This window comes from Triturus cristatus, chromosome 8 (genome assembly GCF_964204655.1).
Source record: "Triturus cristatus chromosome 8, aTriCri1.1, whole genome shotgun sequence".
Lineage (NCBI taxonomy): Eukaryota > Metazoa > Chordata > Amphibia > Caudata > Salamandridae > Triturus > Triturus cristatus.
In genome coordinates, this window is record NC_140591.1 from 1,113,542,950 (window position 1) to 1,113,564,935 (window position 21,986).

At 44.1% G+C, this 21,986-nt stretch overlaps 1 protein-coding gene across 3 annotated transcripts in view; it reads left to right on the forward strand.

The window, feature by feature from the left end:
• Nucleotides 1–21,986, forward strand: part of LOC146805455 (granulocyte-macrophage colony-stimulating factor receptor subunit alpha-like) — a 409,263-nt gene that overhangs the window by 305,332 nt on the left and 81,945 nt on the right. For all 3 annotated transcript variants that reach the window (XM_085622687.1, XM_085622686.1, XM_085622685.1), the window contains one exon: nucleotides 11,868–12,018. In XM_085622687.1, the coding sequence (XP_085478813.1) occupies nucleotides 11,868–12,018 (151 nt within the window). The remainder of the gene's footprint in view (nucleotides 1–11,867; nucleotides 12,019–21,986) is intronic.

A 21,986-nucleotide genomic window follows, 5' to 3' on the forward strand; every position in this document is an offset into this window, starting at 1 on the left:
ACTGTATTTACACCCTGTACTTCATTCTCTTATTCACCACTGTCCCCCCACTGTATTTACACCCTTTCGTATTTCATTGTCTCTCATACACCACTGTCCACCTACTGTATTTACACCCTGTAGTATTTCATTGTCTCTTATTCATCACTGTCCACCTACAGTATTTACACCCTGTATTTCATTGTCTCTCATACACCGCTGTCCACCCACTGTATTTACACCCTGTAGTAATTCATTGTCTCTCACACACAACTGTCCACCTGCTGTATTTACACCCTGTAGTATTTCATTGTCTCTCATACACCACTGTCCACCCACTGTATTTACACCCTTTCCTTTCGTATTTCATTGTCTCTCATACACCACTGTCCACCTACTTTATTTACAGCCTTTCATATTTCATTGTCTCTCATACACCACTGTCCACCCACTGTATTTACACCCTTTCGTATTTCATTGTCTCTCATACACCACTGTCCACCTACTGTATTTACACCCTGTAGTATTTCATTGTCTCTTATTCATCACTGTCCACCTACAGTATTTACACCCTGTAGTAATTCATTGTCTCTCATACACAACTGTCCACCCGCTGTATTTACACCCTGTAGTATTTCATTGTCTCTCCTACACCACTGTCCACCCACTGTATTTACACCATGTATTTCATTGTCTCTCATACACCGCTGTCCACCCACTGTATTTACACCCTTTCGTATTTAATTGTCTCTCATACACCACTGTCCACCTACTGTATTTACACCCTTTAGTATTTCATTGTTTCTCATATACCACTGCCCACCCACTGTATTTACACCCTGTACTTCATTCTCTTATTCACCACTGTCCCCCCACTGTATTTACACCCTTTCGTATTTCATTGTCTCTCATACACCACTGTCCACCTACTGTATTTACACCCTGTAGTATTACATTGTCTCTCATACACCACTGTCCACCTACTGTATTTACACCCTGTAGTATTTCATTGTCTCTTATTCATCACTGTCCACCTACAGTATTTACACCCTGCATTTCATTGTCTCTCATACACCGCTGTCCACCCACTGTATTTACACCCTGTAGTGTTTCAATGTCTCTCATATACAGTGGTCTAAGTGGGCGGGAACGGTAGAGCACGGCGTGCCCCTACTTCTTTAATTCTATAGATTCCGTTCCCCTACTTTTTTATTCTGATCATGCGTCCTGGGACGTAAGAAATATGCAAGGCCTGCAGAGAAGGCTCGGCATTAGTGGCTGTTCGGGACGGGCGGGGAGCAGGGAAGGAAAAGATCTCCGTCTCTTACCTCCTGCCCAGACAAGACAAGGAAGGTGTCCGCTTCTGCTCTACCGCTGGCAGCTGCCCCCACACTCTTATTCCCTCTCTCTGTCTAGCTCCTCCTCACTTATCGAAAACCGTGACTCAAGAAATGGTTCTCACCCTCTCTTTCTTCCTGTCGTTCATTTGTTCCCCTGTGAAATGGATGCAAGAAAGAAAACCACTTTTGCTGGAAATGCCGTTTTGCCATTTTTCTATTCCAAAGTGCAGCCACGGAAATAAAAGGTTCAAAATATGAAAAATCAATAACTAAATAAAGCAAGACGGAGTGTTCTTAAAGTGGCCAGATCGGTTTTATTCAAACCCCTAAAACATTAGCGTCACTTTACTGAGTTTGCCAGTGAAGCGCTGTTTTTCCCCAGTGGACAAGTGCGCCAAACCTGGAGGTACTGCAATATCTGGTTGATGGGTGGATTGGAAAACAAAATGTGTAGGGCGGCTTTGTGTTCAGAAATGTGGTCTTTTTAAACCATACTGCTTACGTTTTGTAAGCATATAAGCAGTGGACATTGAAATGGGTCCTTTCTGGGCCCTGTAGTTTTCAGGCAGAAGCACTCACTGATTTCTGAATAGTGAGTGTAAAAGCTCACCATGTTGTTTCTGCTTACATTTCACATGCTTTATTTAATCTTTCATTCCCTATGAGTGTTTGCTTTTTCCAGGATGTTGTTACTTTTTCCTTTAGGCAGCATATTGCTCTTGCCTAGTGCGTAATTTGAATTGAGTCGCATCCAGTTGTTTATAGCAGGTCAAATTGGATTGTAGTTGAAGGCAGTGTGAATTTCTCTCAGTGGGGCGGTATGGTGTTCAGTGAGTGAGCGGATGTAGCACGGGGGGCAGAGCTGCCGAATTTAGAACAGGGGAACCAGGTTCAGCCTTTATGACCAGTCCCCCAGACCATTCTCCTGAGGGAGCACATTCCCATGCTAGACCTTAGAAGGCCCCGCAAATCCGGAAAAGCCCTGGTGTCTTAACACCAGCAGGTGGACCCTAGCAGTGGCAAGTGTGGGTTCACCTTGAAGGCTTGCCCACCACAATCTATGCTGAAGTTCACCTCCAGTCTTGCAGGCAGGCCTATGAAGTAGCAGACCCTAGAGCAACAGTGACTCTGTCACTGAGGTCACAGGACCCCTGAGAAGAGCTGGCTCTAGGGCAGTGCGACCGGTGTGACCGCAACGTGTGCTGACTTTGAGTGGGGGTGTTGAATATTATGGGTTTAAAAGCACTTGCTGCCTCCTTCCTGGCCTACAGCAATTTTCGGCAATAATAAAAATGTCATGATAACTCTGGTGAATAAACGTCTTCCTAGAGCGAGATCGGAGTTTTGTCTAGTGGAAGGTTTGACTCATGGAAAGATAGGGTTGATGTGCCTGCTGCTAAGAACATGTACCATGCCCATCACAAAGTGCACGTATTGTAAATAGGTCAGTGGGTTATTGCTTTTGTCAGTGAGATCCTTTTGCTACTTGCAGTTTATAAGTTAAAATCCTAACAAAGAACAGTGAGCTATTAACTTTCATCTTAGAGCTGCATACAAACTGCAAGGTATAAACTAGAGCTTTATGGGTTTTTTCCCTAAGCCATTGATTATCCTAATGTTGCAAAAAGTGTTCAATTGGATAGAAATCAATAATGATTATTAAAGTGAACCCCCAAACATGGTATTACGTTTTAAATTCTGAGTTTGTGTTTCTCCAGATCAATCACTATTAAACTATACTGCCTACTAATATGGTTGCCATGTGACTTCTACACCTTGTAGTCCTTTGTCTTATGTAACATTTCCCATACAGTGATTTACACACGTAAAATTGATTGTCTCTGTGTATATTGCTGACGACAGAAAATCCATGGCTCGGAAACAAATGGCTTGTGCTTCCACTTTTAAGCATATTTGGGACATTCTGTGATTAGAAACATATCCCACTTTGTGAATTTATTTTAATGTTAATAACTCATATTAATCGTTAAATAATCATGTGTATCCATTGGTTGAATTACATAACATAATAAGCTGTAACTGGTCAGTGAAATGCCAAGCAAATACTAAAGATTGGGATGTTTTGCCAATCCTGTCCACACCTCTAACTCCGCCCACTGACCCCATCCTCAGGTTAATCCCGCCCTCTGATTCTCCGCCCACAGTTCCCCTACTTTTTTTTCCCCACTTCGACCACTGCTCATACACCACTGTCCACCCACTGTATTTACACCCTTTCGTATTTCATTGTCTCTCATACACAACTGTCCACCCGCTGTATTTACACCCTGTAGTGTTTCAATGTCGCTCATATACCACGGCCACCCACTGTATTTACACCCTTTCGTATTTCAATGATTTCTTCATGTCTTTCTTCTCTCTGCCTGCATTAGCCATCTTGGAATAATAAAGTCATAATAAACTACAGCAAAAGAAACATAGTTTGGTACAGCCAATAGTTCTGCAACCAAAGTCAGACCTATTGGCTTTGCCAACTCTTTTAGATATGACATCTTACATGGATTCTCCCCTTCCGACCCACAATGTCCTTCCCTTCTTATGTGTGTCCTACTCTCCCCCATATGACTCTGGTGACAGTTTGCTACACTCCAGTCACATTTATCTCCCTGAATATAGCTCAATTATTGTTGGCATTTCGGTGCTGTTCTGGGGGCTCATTCTATACTTTATTAGACTTTAAGTACCAATTTATAACATGCTCTTTATTGAATTCTTCAATAAACAATATTACCAATGTGACTAACAAGAAATAGAGTTCAGAGGAAAACAAGCATAAAAATAAAAAGTGCACAGGATGGGTTGAAACTGAATACCTAAAATGTATTTTTTTTAAAGAAAATGAAGGTTCTGTGGTGTCGAACCTGGGAATGACTTTCCCCAACTCTACAGTACTCCGGAGGCCCCCAAAATGTGAGTTTTTCAGTTAAGCTGGAGTCAGTGGCGTAGCACGAGCCTCACACGCCCTCATTTAAGGAGGTGAAAATGGCCCCCTGGCTCCTGGTTGGGTAGTGAAAGACAGCTATAGTCAGTGTGCCCCTTCCATTCCTAGGCCCCGATGCCACTGCACATGCTGCACCATTGGTACGTATGCCCATGGCCAGAGTCTAAAAGTAAATAAAGGGCTGATGATAAAGCGAGTCAATAATACTAGGCAGGTGCCTAGGGTGCCAGCACCAGACAGTGCCAAATTGACACCAAAAGCATCAAATATTACCAATTTATTCCAAGGAGGAAGCAAAAAATTAAAAATAGAATTTTGCTGAAGGCTACATATAGTTTTGCACTTGGTCTCAAATGTCGCTAAAAAATGTGCAACAACCACATAAATGTTCTCCCTTCCTTTGCAACTGGGAAGACCACTGATACAAATGAAATGTGGCATAACAGCCAGAAATGCTGGCTTTGAAACTGGGGATCATGCTCAAGTCTCAGCATTGGTTCAACAGCCTGTGATTCTGGGCAAATCACTTAATATCCCCATGCTTAAAAAATAAGTGTGGCCTTGTGTAATGTAACTGGTGCTCATGTAAAACACTTCAATACCTTGGGGGAGAGCTTGCGCTATATTGAACTATTAAAAAAAGTACTCTCTGTCATTTTTTACACATACATCCATTTTCAATCATTTTGAGCCATTTTTTAAATTTCTTCTGTGGAGACCTGGGAACATTTCCATGTTCACTATCAGCATCGGGGACACTGCAGGCCACTAAGGAAACACTCTGTGCCATCCAGGCAGACGGGCAAACAAATGTGAGGTCAATTGCATTTCCAATGCTTGCTTACCTTCCAATGCGTCCCAGCAGAGTCCTCGTCCTGGAGCTGCAAACCTTCTCCTGGCACTGCCAACTCTGTGTTGCCTCCTCGCTTCTCAGAGGCTGTGCCTTGTGGGGAATGCGCTCTCTGGGGCCCCCAACCCCATCCTTTTTCCGGCCGGGTTCTGACTGAAGAGAAACAATGTAACTTGCTACTTTGTTTCTCTTCAGTCCTGCCCTGGGTCAGCAGGAGGAGCTCAGAGCAGGCTGCAGACTGCACCTGCTTTCTAGAGCAAGCCTTTCACTCACAGCTCTTTACTGAAGAGCTGAGGGGGCCCCCTTCACCTACCAAAGACAGGGGGCCCTCAACACTTCGGGGGCTGCGGGTGTGTTTGTTACGCCCCTGAATGAACTAAAAGAAGAAAAAAGGGGGTGGGGACACCATACTCCGTCTTCCCATCTCCCCCAATCCGATCAGTATGAAATGAGTTCCAAGACAAGAGAGACCCCAGTGGTTTGAGGCCCGTTACAGAGAGCAGTTCCTCTTCAGGCCTAGTCAAGTATGGGCACCATGCACCTGGAGCCCAGCCGACACCTGGTTTCAGTCTAGTAGCGGACTCAATGATTCCAGTGGATCATAATTTGCGCTGTGTGTCCGATGCATCCCCATGATCATCAGTCTTATTCTCTTGGCACTCCAGCCAGTCGGCAGCCGCTTCTGTTTGCTCAAAAACCATACCCGTCCCCTTGCCTCCACCCGGAGGCGTGCTGGGAACAACATGGCGTACTTGAACCCCTTGTCTCTGAGTTTTTTCTTGAACGTTAGGAAAGATCTCCTCTGTCTCTGCACTGCTTTCGTGAAGCCCGGAAATAGCGTTATCACGGCGTTGTCGTAGTGGAGCGGTGGAGCTGCCCTTGCGCACTGGAGGATCACGTCCCCGTCCCTGTCCCTGAAGTTCAGCACCCTCGCCAGCATGGGACGTGGAGGAGCCCCAGGTTTGGGATGGCCTCCCGGGACTCTATGCGCTCTCTCTATGGTGAAGAATTTACTGAGGGCCTTGGGTTGCAGGTGGTTTGTGATGAGGTCCTCTACGAAGAGGTCCGGTGACTGCCCCTCTGCTTTCTCTGGCACTCCCAGTATGCGTAGGTTATTTCTCCAAAGACGCCCTTCATAGTCGTCCAGGTTCTGCTCGGTGAACTTGTGGAATATTTGGAGGTCGCGGACATCACCTTGGACTTGCGAAACGTCTTCCACCATGCTTGCCGTGGTGAGATCCACCTGCTTCACCTTCTCTTTAAGTTTCGTGAAATCCGCTCGGATAAGATTGATTTCAATTAACATGGTGTCCATTTTGTGCTCCAGTGAGGCCTTGACCCCAGCAATTGCCTCATCACATCTTTCAACCTTAGGTCCTGGCTTTCTCCTTCCAGTTCATTTGCAGGTTTGGCCTAAAGGTTCGTGCCTGGCAGCGTCTCCTTGGAGAAAGTGTAGCAATCCAATTTCTTTGTCTGGACCGTTTTGGGGCCCCTCGTGCCCGTTGTTTTCGACCTCTCCATGATTGCCAGCGGGTCAGTCAGGAGCGCTCGGGCGTGATTCGCAGTTTCCCCTGTCACCCCAATATTTGGATTTGCAGACTCACTAGGTTGAGGCGAAGCAGGGCCCGAGTCACCCCCCTCTTGGGTCAGCCAGTGCTCCTTCTATCTGTCATCAGGTTACTCTCCGCGGGAGCCACCGGGGGGGGGGTTACTGATCTTGCGCTGTGGTCATGCACCCACGGGAGCACATATGGCTGGGGAGGGGGGGCATGTTATCTCCCCGTTGTTTGGTGCAGTGGAGGGGTGGGGGAAGGCAACCCACGGCCCCCGCGCGCACCCATGCCTCTCCTTACTGTAGTTTAGGGATCGCTCCAAGCACTATCATGGCTGCCGCATAACATCCTGATGGCCTCTAGGCTGAGCTGGTATTAGCACAGTTTCACCTACGGCGATTCACCCGTCTGCTGCTGCGGGGCCTCCGGGTGTCGTGGGATACGCCGCAGTCGCCACTTGGAGCGCAGGTCACTACCTCGGTACTTGCCACCTTCTCGTTCCCTTCGCGGCAGCAGTCTGTAACTCAGGTCCCGGCTCAGGCAGGGCCCGGGAGTAGGCCGCGAACCAGCGGGATCTACAGCAGCCGTTACAAACGGCCATTACAAACGGCCGCTGGACTCAGGAATATCTGGATCAGTTGGAGGGCACCCTCCGTTCAATTTCTGGTGCCTTGGGCCACGGTTAGTAATGAGGGAGACGGTCTGAGCCGAGCTGTTGGTTTAAGCAGCCATCTCGCTTCGCCGCTTGGCCACGCCCCCATGTAAATTATTATTGATGTATTTTTATTTGATTATTATATTTGTTTTTAATAGTTATATTTATTTTATAATAATTGTTAAATATTTTTACTTTTTGTTTAGATATATTTTGTAACAATACATTAACATTTTGCAAGTTATTAAATTTGTCTTTACATTTTTTATGATATTTATGTTTTAAATGTATAGTTTTTCGAGCTATAATGTTAAATACTTCTAAATATATACTTACCTATGTAATGTTAAACATTTTGTCCACTATATTTTTGGAGTCGATAATTTTGTACTTTACATAGTATGTATGTAACATTGATATTTTTGTCCTCTATATTTTTAGCTGATACTTTTGTATCTGAATATTTTTGACCCCCGATAATATGTCATAGAATAGTTGAAAGATGTTAAAGCGCAGTTGGATGTACAAAATGAGTGGGATGCAGTTTATTGAGTGCTAAAGAAATCTTCAAGCTTTCAATCTGAGGGCTAAACACATTAGGTCATGCAAAACCATCACGCTTGGACAAGAGATCTCGGAAAATGAAAGACTGATAATTCAAACCTTCAAACATTTAGTCTTACAAAGATTCCCACAGCAGGCCGGGCCCAGGCATATTAATGGCTTGCATTTCCCTTGCATTAAGTAAAGTGACTCAATGGCAACGCAAGATCTTAAGTGAGATTTACAAGGCCACGCAGAGCCACCTTGCAGGCAGAGCAAGTTGCTCCCTTGCGTTACTCTGCCCTGGTAAGATGTTCCATGGGTGGAACATTGGTATTCCCATGCACCCACTCATGGTTTTTGGTACATTCCCAAACGTACTAACAATTTTAAACCTGTGAATGCGTCAAAATGTTAGGCCTTCCTAGGGCAGGCGTAACTTGGAGAAATATGTTTATTTTTTCCTAGTTTTTTTCCTTTTTCTATATGTGCTGCATTCTGCAGCACACATAGAAAGAGGAAAACGCCTCAGAGGATTGTTCTTGTGCAGGATGGTGTCTGGTGTCCTTCCATGCACAAAAACAGTCCTGCCTGCAATGCAGGCACCCTTGCACCATAGTACAAGGTAGCAGAGAGAGAGAGAGCAGGAATGGGCCACATCTTAGTAGATTCCTGCCCTCTCTATTTGACTCAGCGCATTAGTAAATCTGACCCTCGGAATGTTTACTCCATTGAGTCAATATACCTCTCCCTAAATATACACCAACAGAGCTCACTTTCCTTCCCAACTCTCACTGCCAACATGCATGATTTAGGAAGTCTTGTTCGCTAAGGCTGCGTTGACTCAAATGTAAATCATGGGCAGGGTTCGCAAAGCAATTTGAAAGATATGTATACAACATTTTTAATTTATGCGAGCATTAAGCAAAGTGTGTATTGCTTGAATTTTCAGACATGCGTGATTAAATTCATATTTCATCCTAAACAGATATATAATTTGTACGCGATTTTAGCCAATATGGATCTCAGCTCACATTCCGGTGTCTTTATTCAAAGTCCATTGCCAGCCACATGACATGTATAGCCTAAGTGTCTGAACAACACTTTAAAGCTTGCAAAAAAAGAGGACAGTATTACTTAATACATTAGAGGTCCTCTGCCCAACTAAATGGCAACAACAGCATCCAGAGCTATTTTGCCCCTCAGAAGTGGCAGCAATTCACTGAATTTACACTGTGTAGATTCAGACCACTGCTTCTCAGAGACAGGAGCCCCAGAGTCATATAAAGAGTCTTTTGCATGCATCACTACAGGGAGTCGGGACAAGTTACTCAATGCTTCTGTGAAAAGAGTTCTATGCATAAATGCATTGGGTCCTGAAAAAGACTGGGGTCTGTAATATACGAGTGAAATGCAACAAAGCACATTGACCCCGTAGCATGTGTAGACAACTTGGGGACTTTAGCTTTCATAATCTGCCTGCTAGATGTCCCTTAAACAGAGCATCTTGGTTCTAATAAGGATGCAAATTTCCAGATTTTTGCACACTCCCTCCTTTGTTTGTTTGTTAGAAATCAATACGGATTCGAGTTATGTTGTTCATTACAAGCCCCATGATGCAACAACCAAAGCTTGTCAGCTCATCAGTTCAAAAGAGTCCAAGCAAACAAAGGGGGTAGGTAGCACGCTGTCTGACTACCAGCACCCTTAAAATGAAGTGTTACTCTCTACTGAAGAAGGACAATTATCGTGAAACACATGTCTAGAGATACACACCACTGGCTGCATCAACCCTGGTGAAAATGGAAAAATTTTAATCAAAGTGTTGTCATGCATCGCATTTACCATAATGCACCTTAGCGAACTGGGTGCTGGGATGTCAGGCAGTGTGCTCTGTACCCTCTTTATTTGTAGAAATAATATGTAGAAACATGTGGCAAAAGCATATTGACACACCACTGTACGGGGTATATTAGCAACACTTTGCGATAAATATCGCAAAGCGCGCTTTGCTCTCATTTTCTTAACGCCGGCTATCGCTGGGTTTCATCGCGGAGATAGCGCGTTATCAGCAACGCGTATCTCCAAGGCTTTAAGAAATCCAGCGATAGCAGCGAAATGACTGATTATCGCTGGAAATCCAGTGATGAAAATCCTGCGATAGTGAAATCCTTGGTAATAAGCCAAGGAGGTCTCAGCCTGACAATCCATCTCCCATTGGAAATATGGCTAAGTCAGGTTTCTAGAAGGCGTTAGGAAGCAGCGATAATCGCAGTTAGCGCGAGTTATTTCATTGCTTCGTGGCCATTGGTAATAGGGGGAAGGTGAGTTAGTGACTGCTTTCAGTTGCCTTGAAGTTGGGAACGCCTACTTTGCATGTCATTAGCGATAAATATCGCTGACATACAAAGCGGCACCCAAACCGGTCGCTTTTGCCAGGAAGCTGTCGCTAACAGCTGCTAGCAACAGCTTGCTCATAGGGCGATGAAAATATCGCCGCTTTAGCAGCGAAAAGTGCAGCTAAAGCGGCGATGATGCCCTTGCTAATATGCCCCTTCATCTTTTGACGTAGAGAACAACAGTGGTTATGACCTGGGAAATACTATTCATGGTGAACACACGAGACAGAGCAGTATTGGTAAATCTGCTAATAAACGTCAAATGTTTTGGAGGTCCAGCTCTGTGTTGCAACATTTTATTTAGAAAGTAGTGGCTGCTCCCAGGCAGTAGTAGTGGGGCTGGGAGGAGGGGACAGGGTGTTGGAGGCGGTTTCAAAAAAAGGAAAGAAGAAAAAAAGAAAAGATCACTTATTTTCCTGCTGCCACCTTTCCTCCATCCTCTCCTTTTGTGTGAACCAAAATCAGGAAGCACCCAGGCTCCCCTAAGCCAATTACGATGCTGCTGTCACCATGACAGCAGTGTTGTGATTGGTCTGAGCGCCATGGTTCTGCACTCAGACAGGGGCTGGGTGCCCGGGCATGTTCTTCACCCAGGCTGTGCATTACAGCCCGGTGGAGAACATGCTAAGTGCGCATGACTGTTTGGCGAGCCCAAGACGGCCTGCCAAACCGCCATGCGCACTTAGAAATTTCCCCAACCACTCCTCCCCCTGCTCTGCGAGCAGCCCATCCCTATCACGCCCACGCCTCAAGACTGCCTCAGCGTAGAAAAAGAACATGTTAATAACATTGTGTAAATAATCATTTTATTTGTCCTTGTTTGCAGTGCTGAAAAGCAGTGGGGCAATGCTCCTCCGCCTTATCAGAGGAGCCGCCCCTCCATTTAGAGCACAGAAAAGGGCACTATTTCTAAAAGCGGACCTATCTCCAACATATAGGACATCATCTGGACATTCTGGTTGCTGCCTGGAAAGACATTGTAGGGCTGACCAATCAGGGGTAGCCCCTCCAACTTCAATCCCTCTAGTGCCATCATTGAAAAAATGGCCATCCCAGTCACAAAAAATCTTTAAATGCACCCAAGCTCTACAATTCCCAATGTGTTGGAGGCCTTAATTATGTCACAGATGGACTCGCCTACTTAAGAGGTGTACCTTCAGGAATCACATGGGCGACAGAACTTTCCCCAGGCTTGTGATGCATGTTGCAGTGAAAAGATGTCTGCCTGAAAGGCAGACATCTTTGGATTTGGTGATCAGGCCATTGTAGATGAAGAAAAAGTGCTGTATCTGCCACTGCAGTAGTGTAGCTGATGCCAAACCTTAAATAAGCACCATGAAATGAAACACGGGACCTGTTTCCCTGTTTATCGTTATTGCCATGAGCCCATTATTTTAAAAAATATATCAACTTTAGCAGATCACATTAATGTGGAATTATCTTTGTTTTGGTTTTTTTTTTTTACAAAAAAAATGGCGGTTAAATATTTTTATTTTTTATTTTAAAGAAGAAATATTTTTTGCATTGTGAGTTCACACGCAGTATGAAAAGCCTTTAAATGATATATTTTTCTTCACATTTCACAGATATATAGTCCAGCATCCAATGAACAATCATTGACACTTACAATCCACGGATTTAAAGCAGGAGGACAATATACCGTGAAAATGAGGGCACGTGGGCTCAACTGTGGTTTCAATTCTGAGTGGGGTGAATGGAGCGGACCAATCAAATTTGGTAAGTTTCAACTCAAATCTCTGCTGTGTCTCAATGCGGAGTACATGGGCATCGATAAACTAAAATGTCTGGGGTAGCAGAAGTGACATCACACACCCTTTGACCTTAATGACATCACAGAAAGTTACATCATATGACCTTTGTCCCTGAATCTTCCATGCTGGTGATGTCATATGGCCTTAACCCTGATGACTTCACAATAATTGATATTGCTGAAGTCCAAATATAGCTGCCTGAGTAATAAACAACAGAACACAGAAGAGTGTCTCTTTTAGATACCACCTCAATTAGGGTGCGAATATGATATCTCAGGAAAAAATTACACATTGCACGTTTACCTTTGTATTATATAAAGAATTATCAGCCTCATGCATCAAGCCAAAATCCAGTCAGTAAAATACCGAATCGCTAATAACACCAGTTAGCGAGTAAATAAAACCTAATCCCAATGCATCAACCCAAATACAAAAATCGCTATTTAAGGAATCCTTAAATAGCGATTCCTTAAATTGCGATTGCATTTAAGGAATCCCAAATTGAGATTCCTTAAATGCAATGCATGAAAGTTAAAAAATTAGCGAATTCGCTAATAGGGGGAGCAAATTACCATGAAGATGAACTGCATGGTAATTTGCTAAAAGTTTGAAAAATGCACTTTTGTGCATTTTTCAAAGTTTCATGTTGCGCACACACATGCCCTTAGAGCATGTGTGTGTGCAACATATGTGCACATATCAATTTCAGGGGTGCAATAGGGTGTCATTTTGACACCCTTGCACCCTTGAAATTGCATGAGCAATTTGCGAGAACCTACTGGTACTCGCAATTTGCTCATGCAATCTCCAATTCATTCCTATGGGCCTGGAGGCCCATAGGAATGATTGGGACGGCATTCCTTAATTGCTACTCGCAATTTGCTAGTCGCAATTAAGGAAAGTTAAGGAATCGCTATTTGAATAGCGATTCCTACATGCATAGCCTTTTGCTATTCCTTATTAGCGATCCCTTATTTTTTGCTAATAAGGAATCGCAAATGGCATTGTTGATGCATGTGCCCCTATGTGTTCTTTTGGCAAACATATAGTGCCACAAAACACAGAACACCACCTCCAACCTAAATTATTGAACCACAAATGCTATGAGTTCATTGTTCCCCTGGTGTAGTGCAACAAGACATGTATTGATAAATCGTAGGGAGAGGAAAAAAAGAGATCACAAAATATAATAGTTGTGCCCACATGTATTTATTAATATGGACCATATACAGAATATGAACTATTTGTCTGAAATTATTGCTCATTGTTAATGCATTTTGATTTATGATTGTTTGCAAGACAAATCATTTTTCATGTATTCACATAAATAAGCATGGTGACAGTTTTTTTTTAGTTATTTTTGTAATTTAATTAGAAGTGTGCGCATTGCTGAATTTATTTATTTTACAAAAACTAAAAGATAATGTCCTGCTCCTAGTGCAAGATGCAGAAGGTAACCAATGCTCTTTAATACAAAGTTCACCTTCTGTTCTTGCAGTTGCGGCTGGTGATCTTGGAGTGGTGGCATGTAATAGTTGCTTTGGATTGTAGCAAGCATGTGAAGCTAGTGAGCCCGTCCTCTTTTAGGGAGGGCATGGTAGGCAACACAGGATCAACTAGTGCATTTTTAAGCACTTTTTTCACATAAATGTGTTAAAAACCCACAAGATTTAAAAGGGAACTCATTAAATATTTAAGTCCATCCATGGGGTGACAAGCCAGTTAATCCTGCCACTCCCCACCAGTTGACCCTATTTTTTTTTATGTGCTATGCGTTTCTTCATAACATATTACCTTCATTGTACCATGACCATCATTTTATGAAGGGGGCCACTCACATGCGGTTCCCTAAGGTCGAAAATCCCATACAATTTGCCAGTGCCAGAATTTTATCATTAGTGCCATCCATATTCCCTCGGAGACCCTTATGTCAAAAATTACCTCTAGGATGACCGGGCCCGCAATTTATCATGATTGCTCCCCTACCATATGCGACGGTTGTCCTCTTTTATGCCAAGAATGACCTCTAATGTTCCATGATATGCTATGGGATTTATAAAGCGCATGGCGACATTGAGGCATCCCTGCGCTAGTTAAGAAAGAATTGTTCCTCTAAGGCCAAAAGGAGTCACCTGGGGGGTCAAATCTTAAAAAGCCAGGTTTTGAGGAGTTTTTGAAAGCACAGCTCATTGTTCATGGAATGAATGGCCAAAGGAATTGGAATTCAAAAGTTTTGCCGCTTTTAGGCAAAAAGACCGTCCTCCACTTTTGACTCCACTGATGATGGGGACGGTGGCCAGGTGGGAGTTGGTGGATGTAAGTAGCCTTTAAGGGGTATAAGGGATGACAAACTGGTGAAGGATGGGAGGACCCGATGCATGTAAGGTTCTATGTGCAATGCATAAGGCCTTGAATTCAATTATTTGAGCAATTGAAAGCTAATGTAGCTCCACCAAGCCTTGTCTAGCTGACTCAGACCTAGGGATACCTAACAGCGTGCATGCAGCAGCATTCTGCACGACTTTTAATTTTCAAGTGACTGCCTTGGGGGTCCCTAGGAAGAGCGAGTTGGTGTAATCCAGGCAAAAAGAAACAATGCTTGGACTACCAGCCTCCTCACAGCCTGGAGGAGTAGAGGCAGGATCTTGCACAACATAATCAAGATCCCAAAGCAGATGGATGATAGTTCAGTGTCCTGGATTTCTATAGAAATGGATTTATCAAGCAAACCCCTAGTTTTTGGGGGGGCGTTTTGGGGGTGGGGGGCTGAAGCATACCGGCCAGCCCAATGCCCGTTGAGGAGAGAGATTATTCACAAGGATCATAAGCTCTGTCAGCTAAGGACCGGATTTATTTGTCCAGCTAGCTGCTAGCTCCAAACACTGACCCGGGGTGAGACCTGAGGGATCTAGGTCGGGGTGAGCAAGAAAACCAGCTGGGTGTCATCCACATAGGAGACTATAGAAATCCCAAAGGGAATTATGATATCCGCAAGGGGTTGCAGTTACACGTTAAACAATGTGGGACTAAGAGATGAGTCCTTCAGAACTCCTCAGGTAACCGGAAGAGTCTCGGAGGAACAGGCCTTGTCAAAAACCTGAAAGGATCGATCCTTAAGAAGGAGCTAAGCCAGCTCAGGGCTTTTCCTGCGGCCTTGCAGATCCTATCCAAGAGTGTTGTATGGTAAACCGTATCAATGGCTGCACTGAGGTCCAGAAGTGTAATGGAAGTTGTACCCCCTTGATCTACTCTCCTTTTAGCATCCTCCATCACTGCTATGAGTGCAGTTTGGGTACTGTGTTTTGGGCGGAAACAGGCTTGAGTGTTGTGCAGGAAGGAGGTGGCCTCAAGAAATGTAAAAAGATGCCTATTGACATATTTTTGTGCCTGATTGAAGGAAAATTGGAGGGAAATTCCTCTCTCCCATTCCATCCAACTCCCCTAAGTCCCTGGGCTTTTGCTTAGACAACAACATGTCAATTAAAGAGCACATTAAAAACTCTGCCAAAGGACGCTTTACGCACTAAAACACCTCGAGAAGCTTACACCATTCATCCCCTCAGATGATTTCAAGATTGTGGTTCAATCTCTGGTCATCTCCAAACGCGACTATGGAAATGCCATTCTCACTGGGACGCAAAAATCTCACCTCTGCTCCCTTAGATCAGTTCTAAACATGGCAGCCCGGCTCATTACTGATGTCAAATGGTTTGAACACATCACTCCTGCTCTCAAGAGCCTCAACTGGCTTCCTATCGAAGGAAGATGTACTTATAAGTCTGCCTGTATAATCCACAAAGCCCTTCACCCTCATTCGCCAAACTACTTAGAAAACAAGCTCACAAAAGCAGGGATTTCTAAATCATTGAGTTGAGAAGCTCCAAGACACACTTGCTCATACCTCCCAATCTAAAAAAATCAACTACCAAGTCTTGCTCTATTTCTGGAAATGCACCGAGCATATGGAACTCTCTACCTAGCGACCTGCGATGCAACCACTCCTTCCCTGGCATCAAAAGAGACCTGAAGCTCCTCCTCCTCAACAAGTATTTTAATTCTTAGACCTCTGATCCTGGTTTACTATTCCCGTGCTCAGGACTGAACCTTATGTCATAGTCGGTTATTTGCCTGTTTGCTTATGCTGTCTACTGATCCTCTCGAACTGTTTATCAATGTTTCTGTTACTGTGCTGTTGTTGTGTACTACTATCTATTGAGTCTCGCCTCATATATTTACTGTGTATCCTGATTCACTGGATTCACTCACAATCATGTAAAGCGCTTTGACACCTTTGGGTCTAGCTAGCACTATATAAAACTTTCAAATAAATAAAAGGTCTGAGGAACCCATCATAAGAGACATGAGAGGAGCGATAGTGGTGTGGTTGTGCATATGTACCTACATTGCAAATGTGTGAACAGTGAGCAATGTCCAACAGAAATGTGCACCAACATTTTAAAAACATTGACCAACATTCCAATACTTGCAACCCCTTCCCAATTGCATAACTTACATCACATTTTATAACAATGATGAAGGGCCTACTGACGTGTAGAAACAATATCACATTGTAACAGAGAATTAATTGACATACATTATGACCTATTGATTGCAATGAGAGAATTTCACATTGTAACAACATATTCCAGTACGCAAGAAGGTGTACCTAATCCACTTTATCCAGCTGCCATTAGTCTGAGGGACAGGACAGCCATCAAAATGTGTGAGCCTGCTGCATGTGTTCACTGTCACAAAATGCATGAAGATTTTATTCTGGATGTCATTTCCCTTCACATTCAGATGTCTTTGTTGCTGTTGTTAAGGATCATCTTCATCTGGGCTATATCCCTCATCCTTTTATTCTAAGACATTGGTATGTTTCACCTGATTGAAAGGATTTGAAACATGACACATACCATCCCAATGTTGAAAAATCTACCAAAGGTGTACGGTAGTGCACCTCCTTCACGATGTAGGCATCTACGCTTCTGCTTTAGGAGACCAAAGGTAAGTTCTGTTGTATTCCTGGTCCACGTTTGTGCTTAGATATATACCTCCCCACAGACATTACTGAGCTCCAGAACTGGTGTCATTATCCAAGACATGGGTGTATCTGTCATACCCACAGTGGAAGCAAAAGACACACAATTGATGGACGGAATGCAGAACAAATCCAAACATTCACCCCCAGTCAAGAGATCTGGGTTAAATCCATCATTCTTTGGCTCACCATGCCACTCCAGTTTAGACCTGGCCATATGCAAATCAGTCTGAACCCTGTGCCTCATGGGAATAGTCCAGCCCGAACTGCCAAGCCAGGTCCTCCGTGGATCAGAAACAAGCATCCTAGGACCGGTTTCGAGGTTTCACCCCATATCACCTAGGATAGCTTGAATCCAGTGGCACAGTGATCCCGGGACCCATGTCTGGGCATACCCGGTGCACTTAGGGCGAGAAAGCAAAAGACACACAATTGATGGATGGAATGCAGAACAAATGCAAATATTCACCCCAGTCAAGAGATATGGGTTACATCCATCATTCTTTTGCTCACCATGCCACTCCAGTTTAGACCTGGCCATATGCAAATCAGTCTGAACCCTGTGCCTCATGGGAATAGTCCAGCCCGAACTGCCAATCCAGGTCCTCCGTGGATCAGAAACAAGCATCCTAGGACCGGTTTCGGGGTTTCACCCCATATCACCTAGGATAGCTTGAATCCAGTGGCACAGTGATCCCGGGACCCATGTCTGGGCATACCCGGTGCACTTAGGGCGAGAAAGCAAAAGACACACAATTGATGGATGGAATGCAGAACAAATGCAAATATTCACCCCAGTCAAGAGATATGGGTTACATCCATCATTCTTTTGCTCACCATGCCACTCCAATTTAGACCTGGCCATATGCAAATCAGTCTTAACCCTGTGCCTCATGGGAACAGTCCAGCCCGAACTGCCAAGCCAGGTTCTCCCTGGAACGGAAACAAGCTGGCTGATGTGGGCTGAAAGCCCGAAACCGGTCCTAGGATGCTTGTTTCCAGTCCAGGGAGGACCTGACCCGGCAGTTTGGGCTGAACTGTTCCCATTGGGTGCACGGTCAAGATTGATTTGCATATGGCTGGGACCAAACTGGAATTGCATGGTGAGCCAAAAAACGATGGATTTAGGCCCAGATCTCTGTACTGGGGTGAATGTATGACATTGTTCTGCATTCTGTCCATCAATTGTTCTTTTTGCATACCTACAGTGCAAGGCATACATGTATGTGAGTAGTTCAATTGAGTAAATGCTTATAGGGGTAGTTGTTAAAAAATTGACTTAGCTGAGAATCATTATTAATGTGAAGAGCGCTAAGGTAATTTGTTGCACATATTCACACTGAGCCATGTATCTGCTTCTATAGGACCGAACAACAGTCTAAATGGCATTGCTGAACGTATTGAGTGTGGACTACAACAACTATATCCCATCGTAGTCTTGATGATGAAGGGTTTGTTGGCTGTATTCACCATCCAAGTAAATTGTGGGTGATGTGTCACCATAGTATGACCAATGTTATTCCTCCACAGGATCATAGCATTGTGGTTTGACCCAGGACTTCCACCAACACATACCTATTGCAAATTGATGGTATGATACTTTTTACGATTGAGGTATGCTTTTTCCTGTCTATGTGAAGCCTCCAAGGTACATGAGTGCAGTAAATTGTCCCTAGGATGGTTGAAAACTCTACTATGGCCTTGATCTTTGATTTCATTAACCATATGGACATCCATGGGAAATTCCATGTGCTGCCTATCCACTCTAAGCAAAGCGTCCATCACTCGGTTGAGTATTTTGCTGTTGACTGAGAAGTGCCATGCACCACTTCTAGCAGTACTACCATTTTCAGAAAGGGTGAATGACAGTGGATCTCTACAATGGGATCTAGGGTTTTCCTAATGATGCAAGTATCTTATATATGGTGCTCATATTGAGCCTGTATGTCCTCAGGATCTTGGACTGGCTCGCTTTTTGGGGTTCTGCCCTACTCTGTCAATCCCAGTTCTCACCCTTGTTTCTGCATCTTTTGAGGTTGTAGCTTTGTAGCCTGGTTTCCATTCCCATGCTGCATGGCTTCTTGTAGGAGATCATGTATATGGCATAGCATGATTTAGTGGCTTAGCAGTGCTGCATCCCTGATGGTGTCAAGCAAAGTGGAAGTGTGAGTAGCTGTCTAACAATCAACCTATGAGTGATGCACCTGTGATTGGCTGTTTAAATAGGCCTTGCCCTGAGTGCAGGTGTGTGACTTTATGTTTTTTGTTATGGCTGTAACAGGGCATATACTGTGTTTTGTACATTTGTGTGTCTCTTTGTTAGATTGTTAGGTTTTGTTTTCCAGCTTTTCCTCATTCTGTACACTTTATGGAACTGTCATCACCTGCTTTTGACTGGAGGTGTTTTCAGGTGGTACTTTCAACAGTTTTTTAATGAGCTCTCATACCTGCAAATTGGATTTATTTATCACTCAAGTTATATTTTACATGTGGTGAATACGTCATGTGATAAATGACACGTGTACCATAAGCATGTGCTATTTAAGGCATACGGTTTTTACTTTGTGATCAGACAGGTTAGTAAATTCATGTGCTATTTACCCTAGCATGCGGTAATTACCACTATGCATAACTCATAATCAAGCACATAAACTGGGTTTCGCTGCTTTAAAAAAATCATGCATTTGAATGTCAAGCATGCTCCTCGCTTTAATTTGAGACAGAGGGCCGAATTTAGAGTTTGGCACATAGGATACTCCATTTCAAACGTGAGGGATATCCCGCCTGCTGTACTACAAGTGCCATAGTATATAGTGCAATTGTAATACAGCAAACAGTATATCTGTCCCGTTTGTGATGTAGTATCCCATTCGCCAAAGTCTAAGGGGCTAATTAAGAGTCTGGCTATTCATGGACCGCCAGACTCGTGGGGCGTACGGCAGCGGCGGACTTCCAACCCCCCCATTACAACTAGGGTGGCTGGGCCACCGCCAGGGATCAGAGATCCCTGGTGGTGGAGCAGCGGTCTTGAGGCCACAATATGTTTGGTTGGACCTCCGCTGTCCTGCCAAGCATTTTCGGGTTTCCTCTCTGGCGTGGTTTTCATGGCGGTTCCAACACTATAAAAATCACGGCAGAGAGGAAACAAAGGGGGCCTTACAGGGCCCCCTGTTGCCTCTGGGCCATGAGATGCATGCAGAGGGGCACATGCTGTGCCTTGTGTGCCTGCACCCCAGTACCTGCATGGCATAGACTGCAGCAGTCCATGCCGTGTAGGTTCTGATTTTGATGCTCCCATTGCGGTGCCTATTTGATAGGCACGTCCATGGGAACGCCAAAGAACTGCATGCCAGACCAGGAGAAAACTCCTAATCTGGTGGGCCATTCAACCACAGGTTTGGCGGTGCTGGTGGTCCCGTTCCCACGCCGCCAAATTTGTAATCAGGTCCTAAATCATGCACAAAGGCTTCTGTTTAACAGGTTTAGTAATGTCAACGCAATATGGCAGTAGGTTTTATCTTACAATGCCTTCAATCAGTAAGAGGCCTCCAACTTCAAATGAACCAGACTTCGAATAGTATTATCAATTTCCTGGCATCAAGAATCAAAATTCACACTGCTTGCCTGTAAATGTGAAGCCTTTTCCTCACATTCTGGGACGGTCTGTGGTTAAAGTCAACTTTCCACGCCAGCTACAGTTCTTACCAAGTGTAACTAGGAGGAGTGTGAAGGCCAGTAGCCTGGGAACTCAGATGCAGTAATCACACAACAAAAATACAATGTCCATTCACAGGTATTACTTTTGAAATTATTCGTTTTTTATATTTGCATTTAGGAAAGATTGATCAGTTAAAATGTTGAACACAAAACACTGAATTTCCTAGCACTTTAAAGAGCGAGATAAGACCTCACGTAGTATTCTTGCACTTAGAAAAATGAAACCCATAGAATGAAAAGTCTGCAGTGTGCAGAGTTACACTGTGTACTCTGCACAATGTATTCAACAGTTTAAAGTCTTCTTCAGGTGCCATCGAGGACTACTTCAGATGTATCAATGTTGCTATAGTAAATGTGTATCTGCAAAGTCACTGGGCACTTTCAATGTATATTCCCTGAGTCCTAGTTTCTCATGCAGTCTTGTTTTAAGTAGGATCGAAGTCAGTACTACAGCAATCATGTTCAAAACCCAATAGTTAGCCCAACCCAAAAGTCAATGTCGAATCCATGTCACATCCAGGGAGGCAACTAGGTGGCAAAGGGAATCAGGTGGTGTATCGGGTCCTTGGGTGTGCAGAGTACCAGAACTGAGGGATTCTATATTGTTAAAGAATTGTCATCAGACACAGTTCCAGGGTAATCACAAACTGGTCCCAGTAGAAGGTTAGTGTGTCATCTGATAGTTGGGATTGACTGTACATTTAGGTCAGCAGCAACGTTTGCTGTCAATGATTTGGTAATATCTTGTCACTGTCAAAATGTTAAGATGGAGGGGTTAGCCGTGGATCTGTGGGCACTCACTAAACAGCGGATTCTTATTGGTTCTCGCTTCATGTCTTTGTTTGCTGGTCCTCAGTGGGCCACATCTCCCACACAAGTAGGTCCTATCATTGGTCCAAGCCTAGAGAGAGCACCCCACACATTTCCTGGTCCCGGCCAAGTGTCTGCTGAGATCATGCTGCTACACTTCCTCTGAGGTTAAGACAAAAAAGTACTACTTGTCCAAAGGGCACCAAAAGGGTCCAACCCAGGGGCGCTAGGGTCTATCGAAAACAATAACCCTCGTCAACCAGTCCAGGGAACAGATTCATAGACATTATTTACAACACTTATCTAATAAATTCAGCTATCTGTCTTTGAATTTGTATGGGGAAACTCTCATACCTACTTCTTTA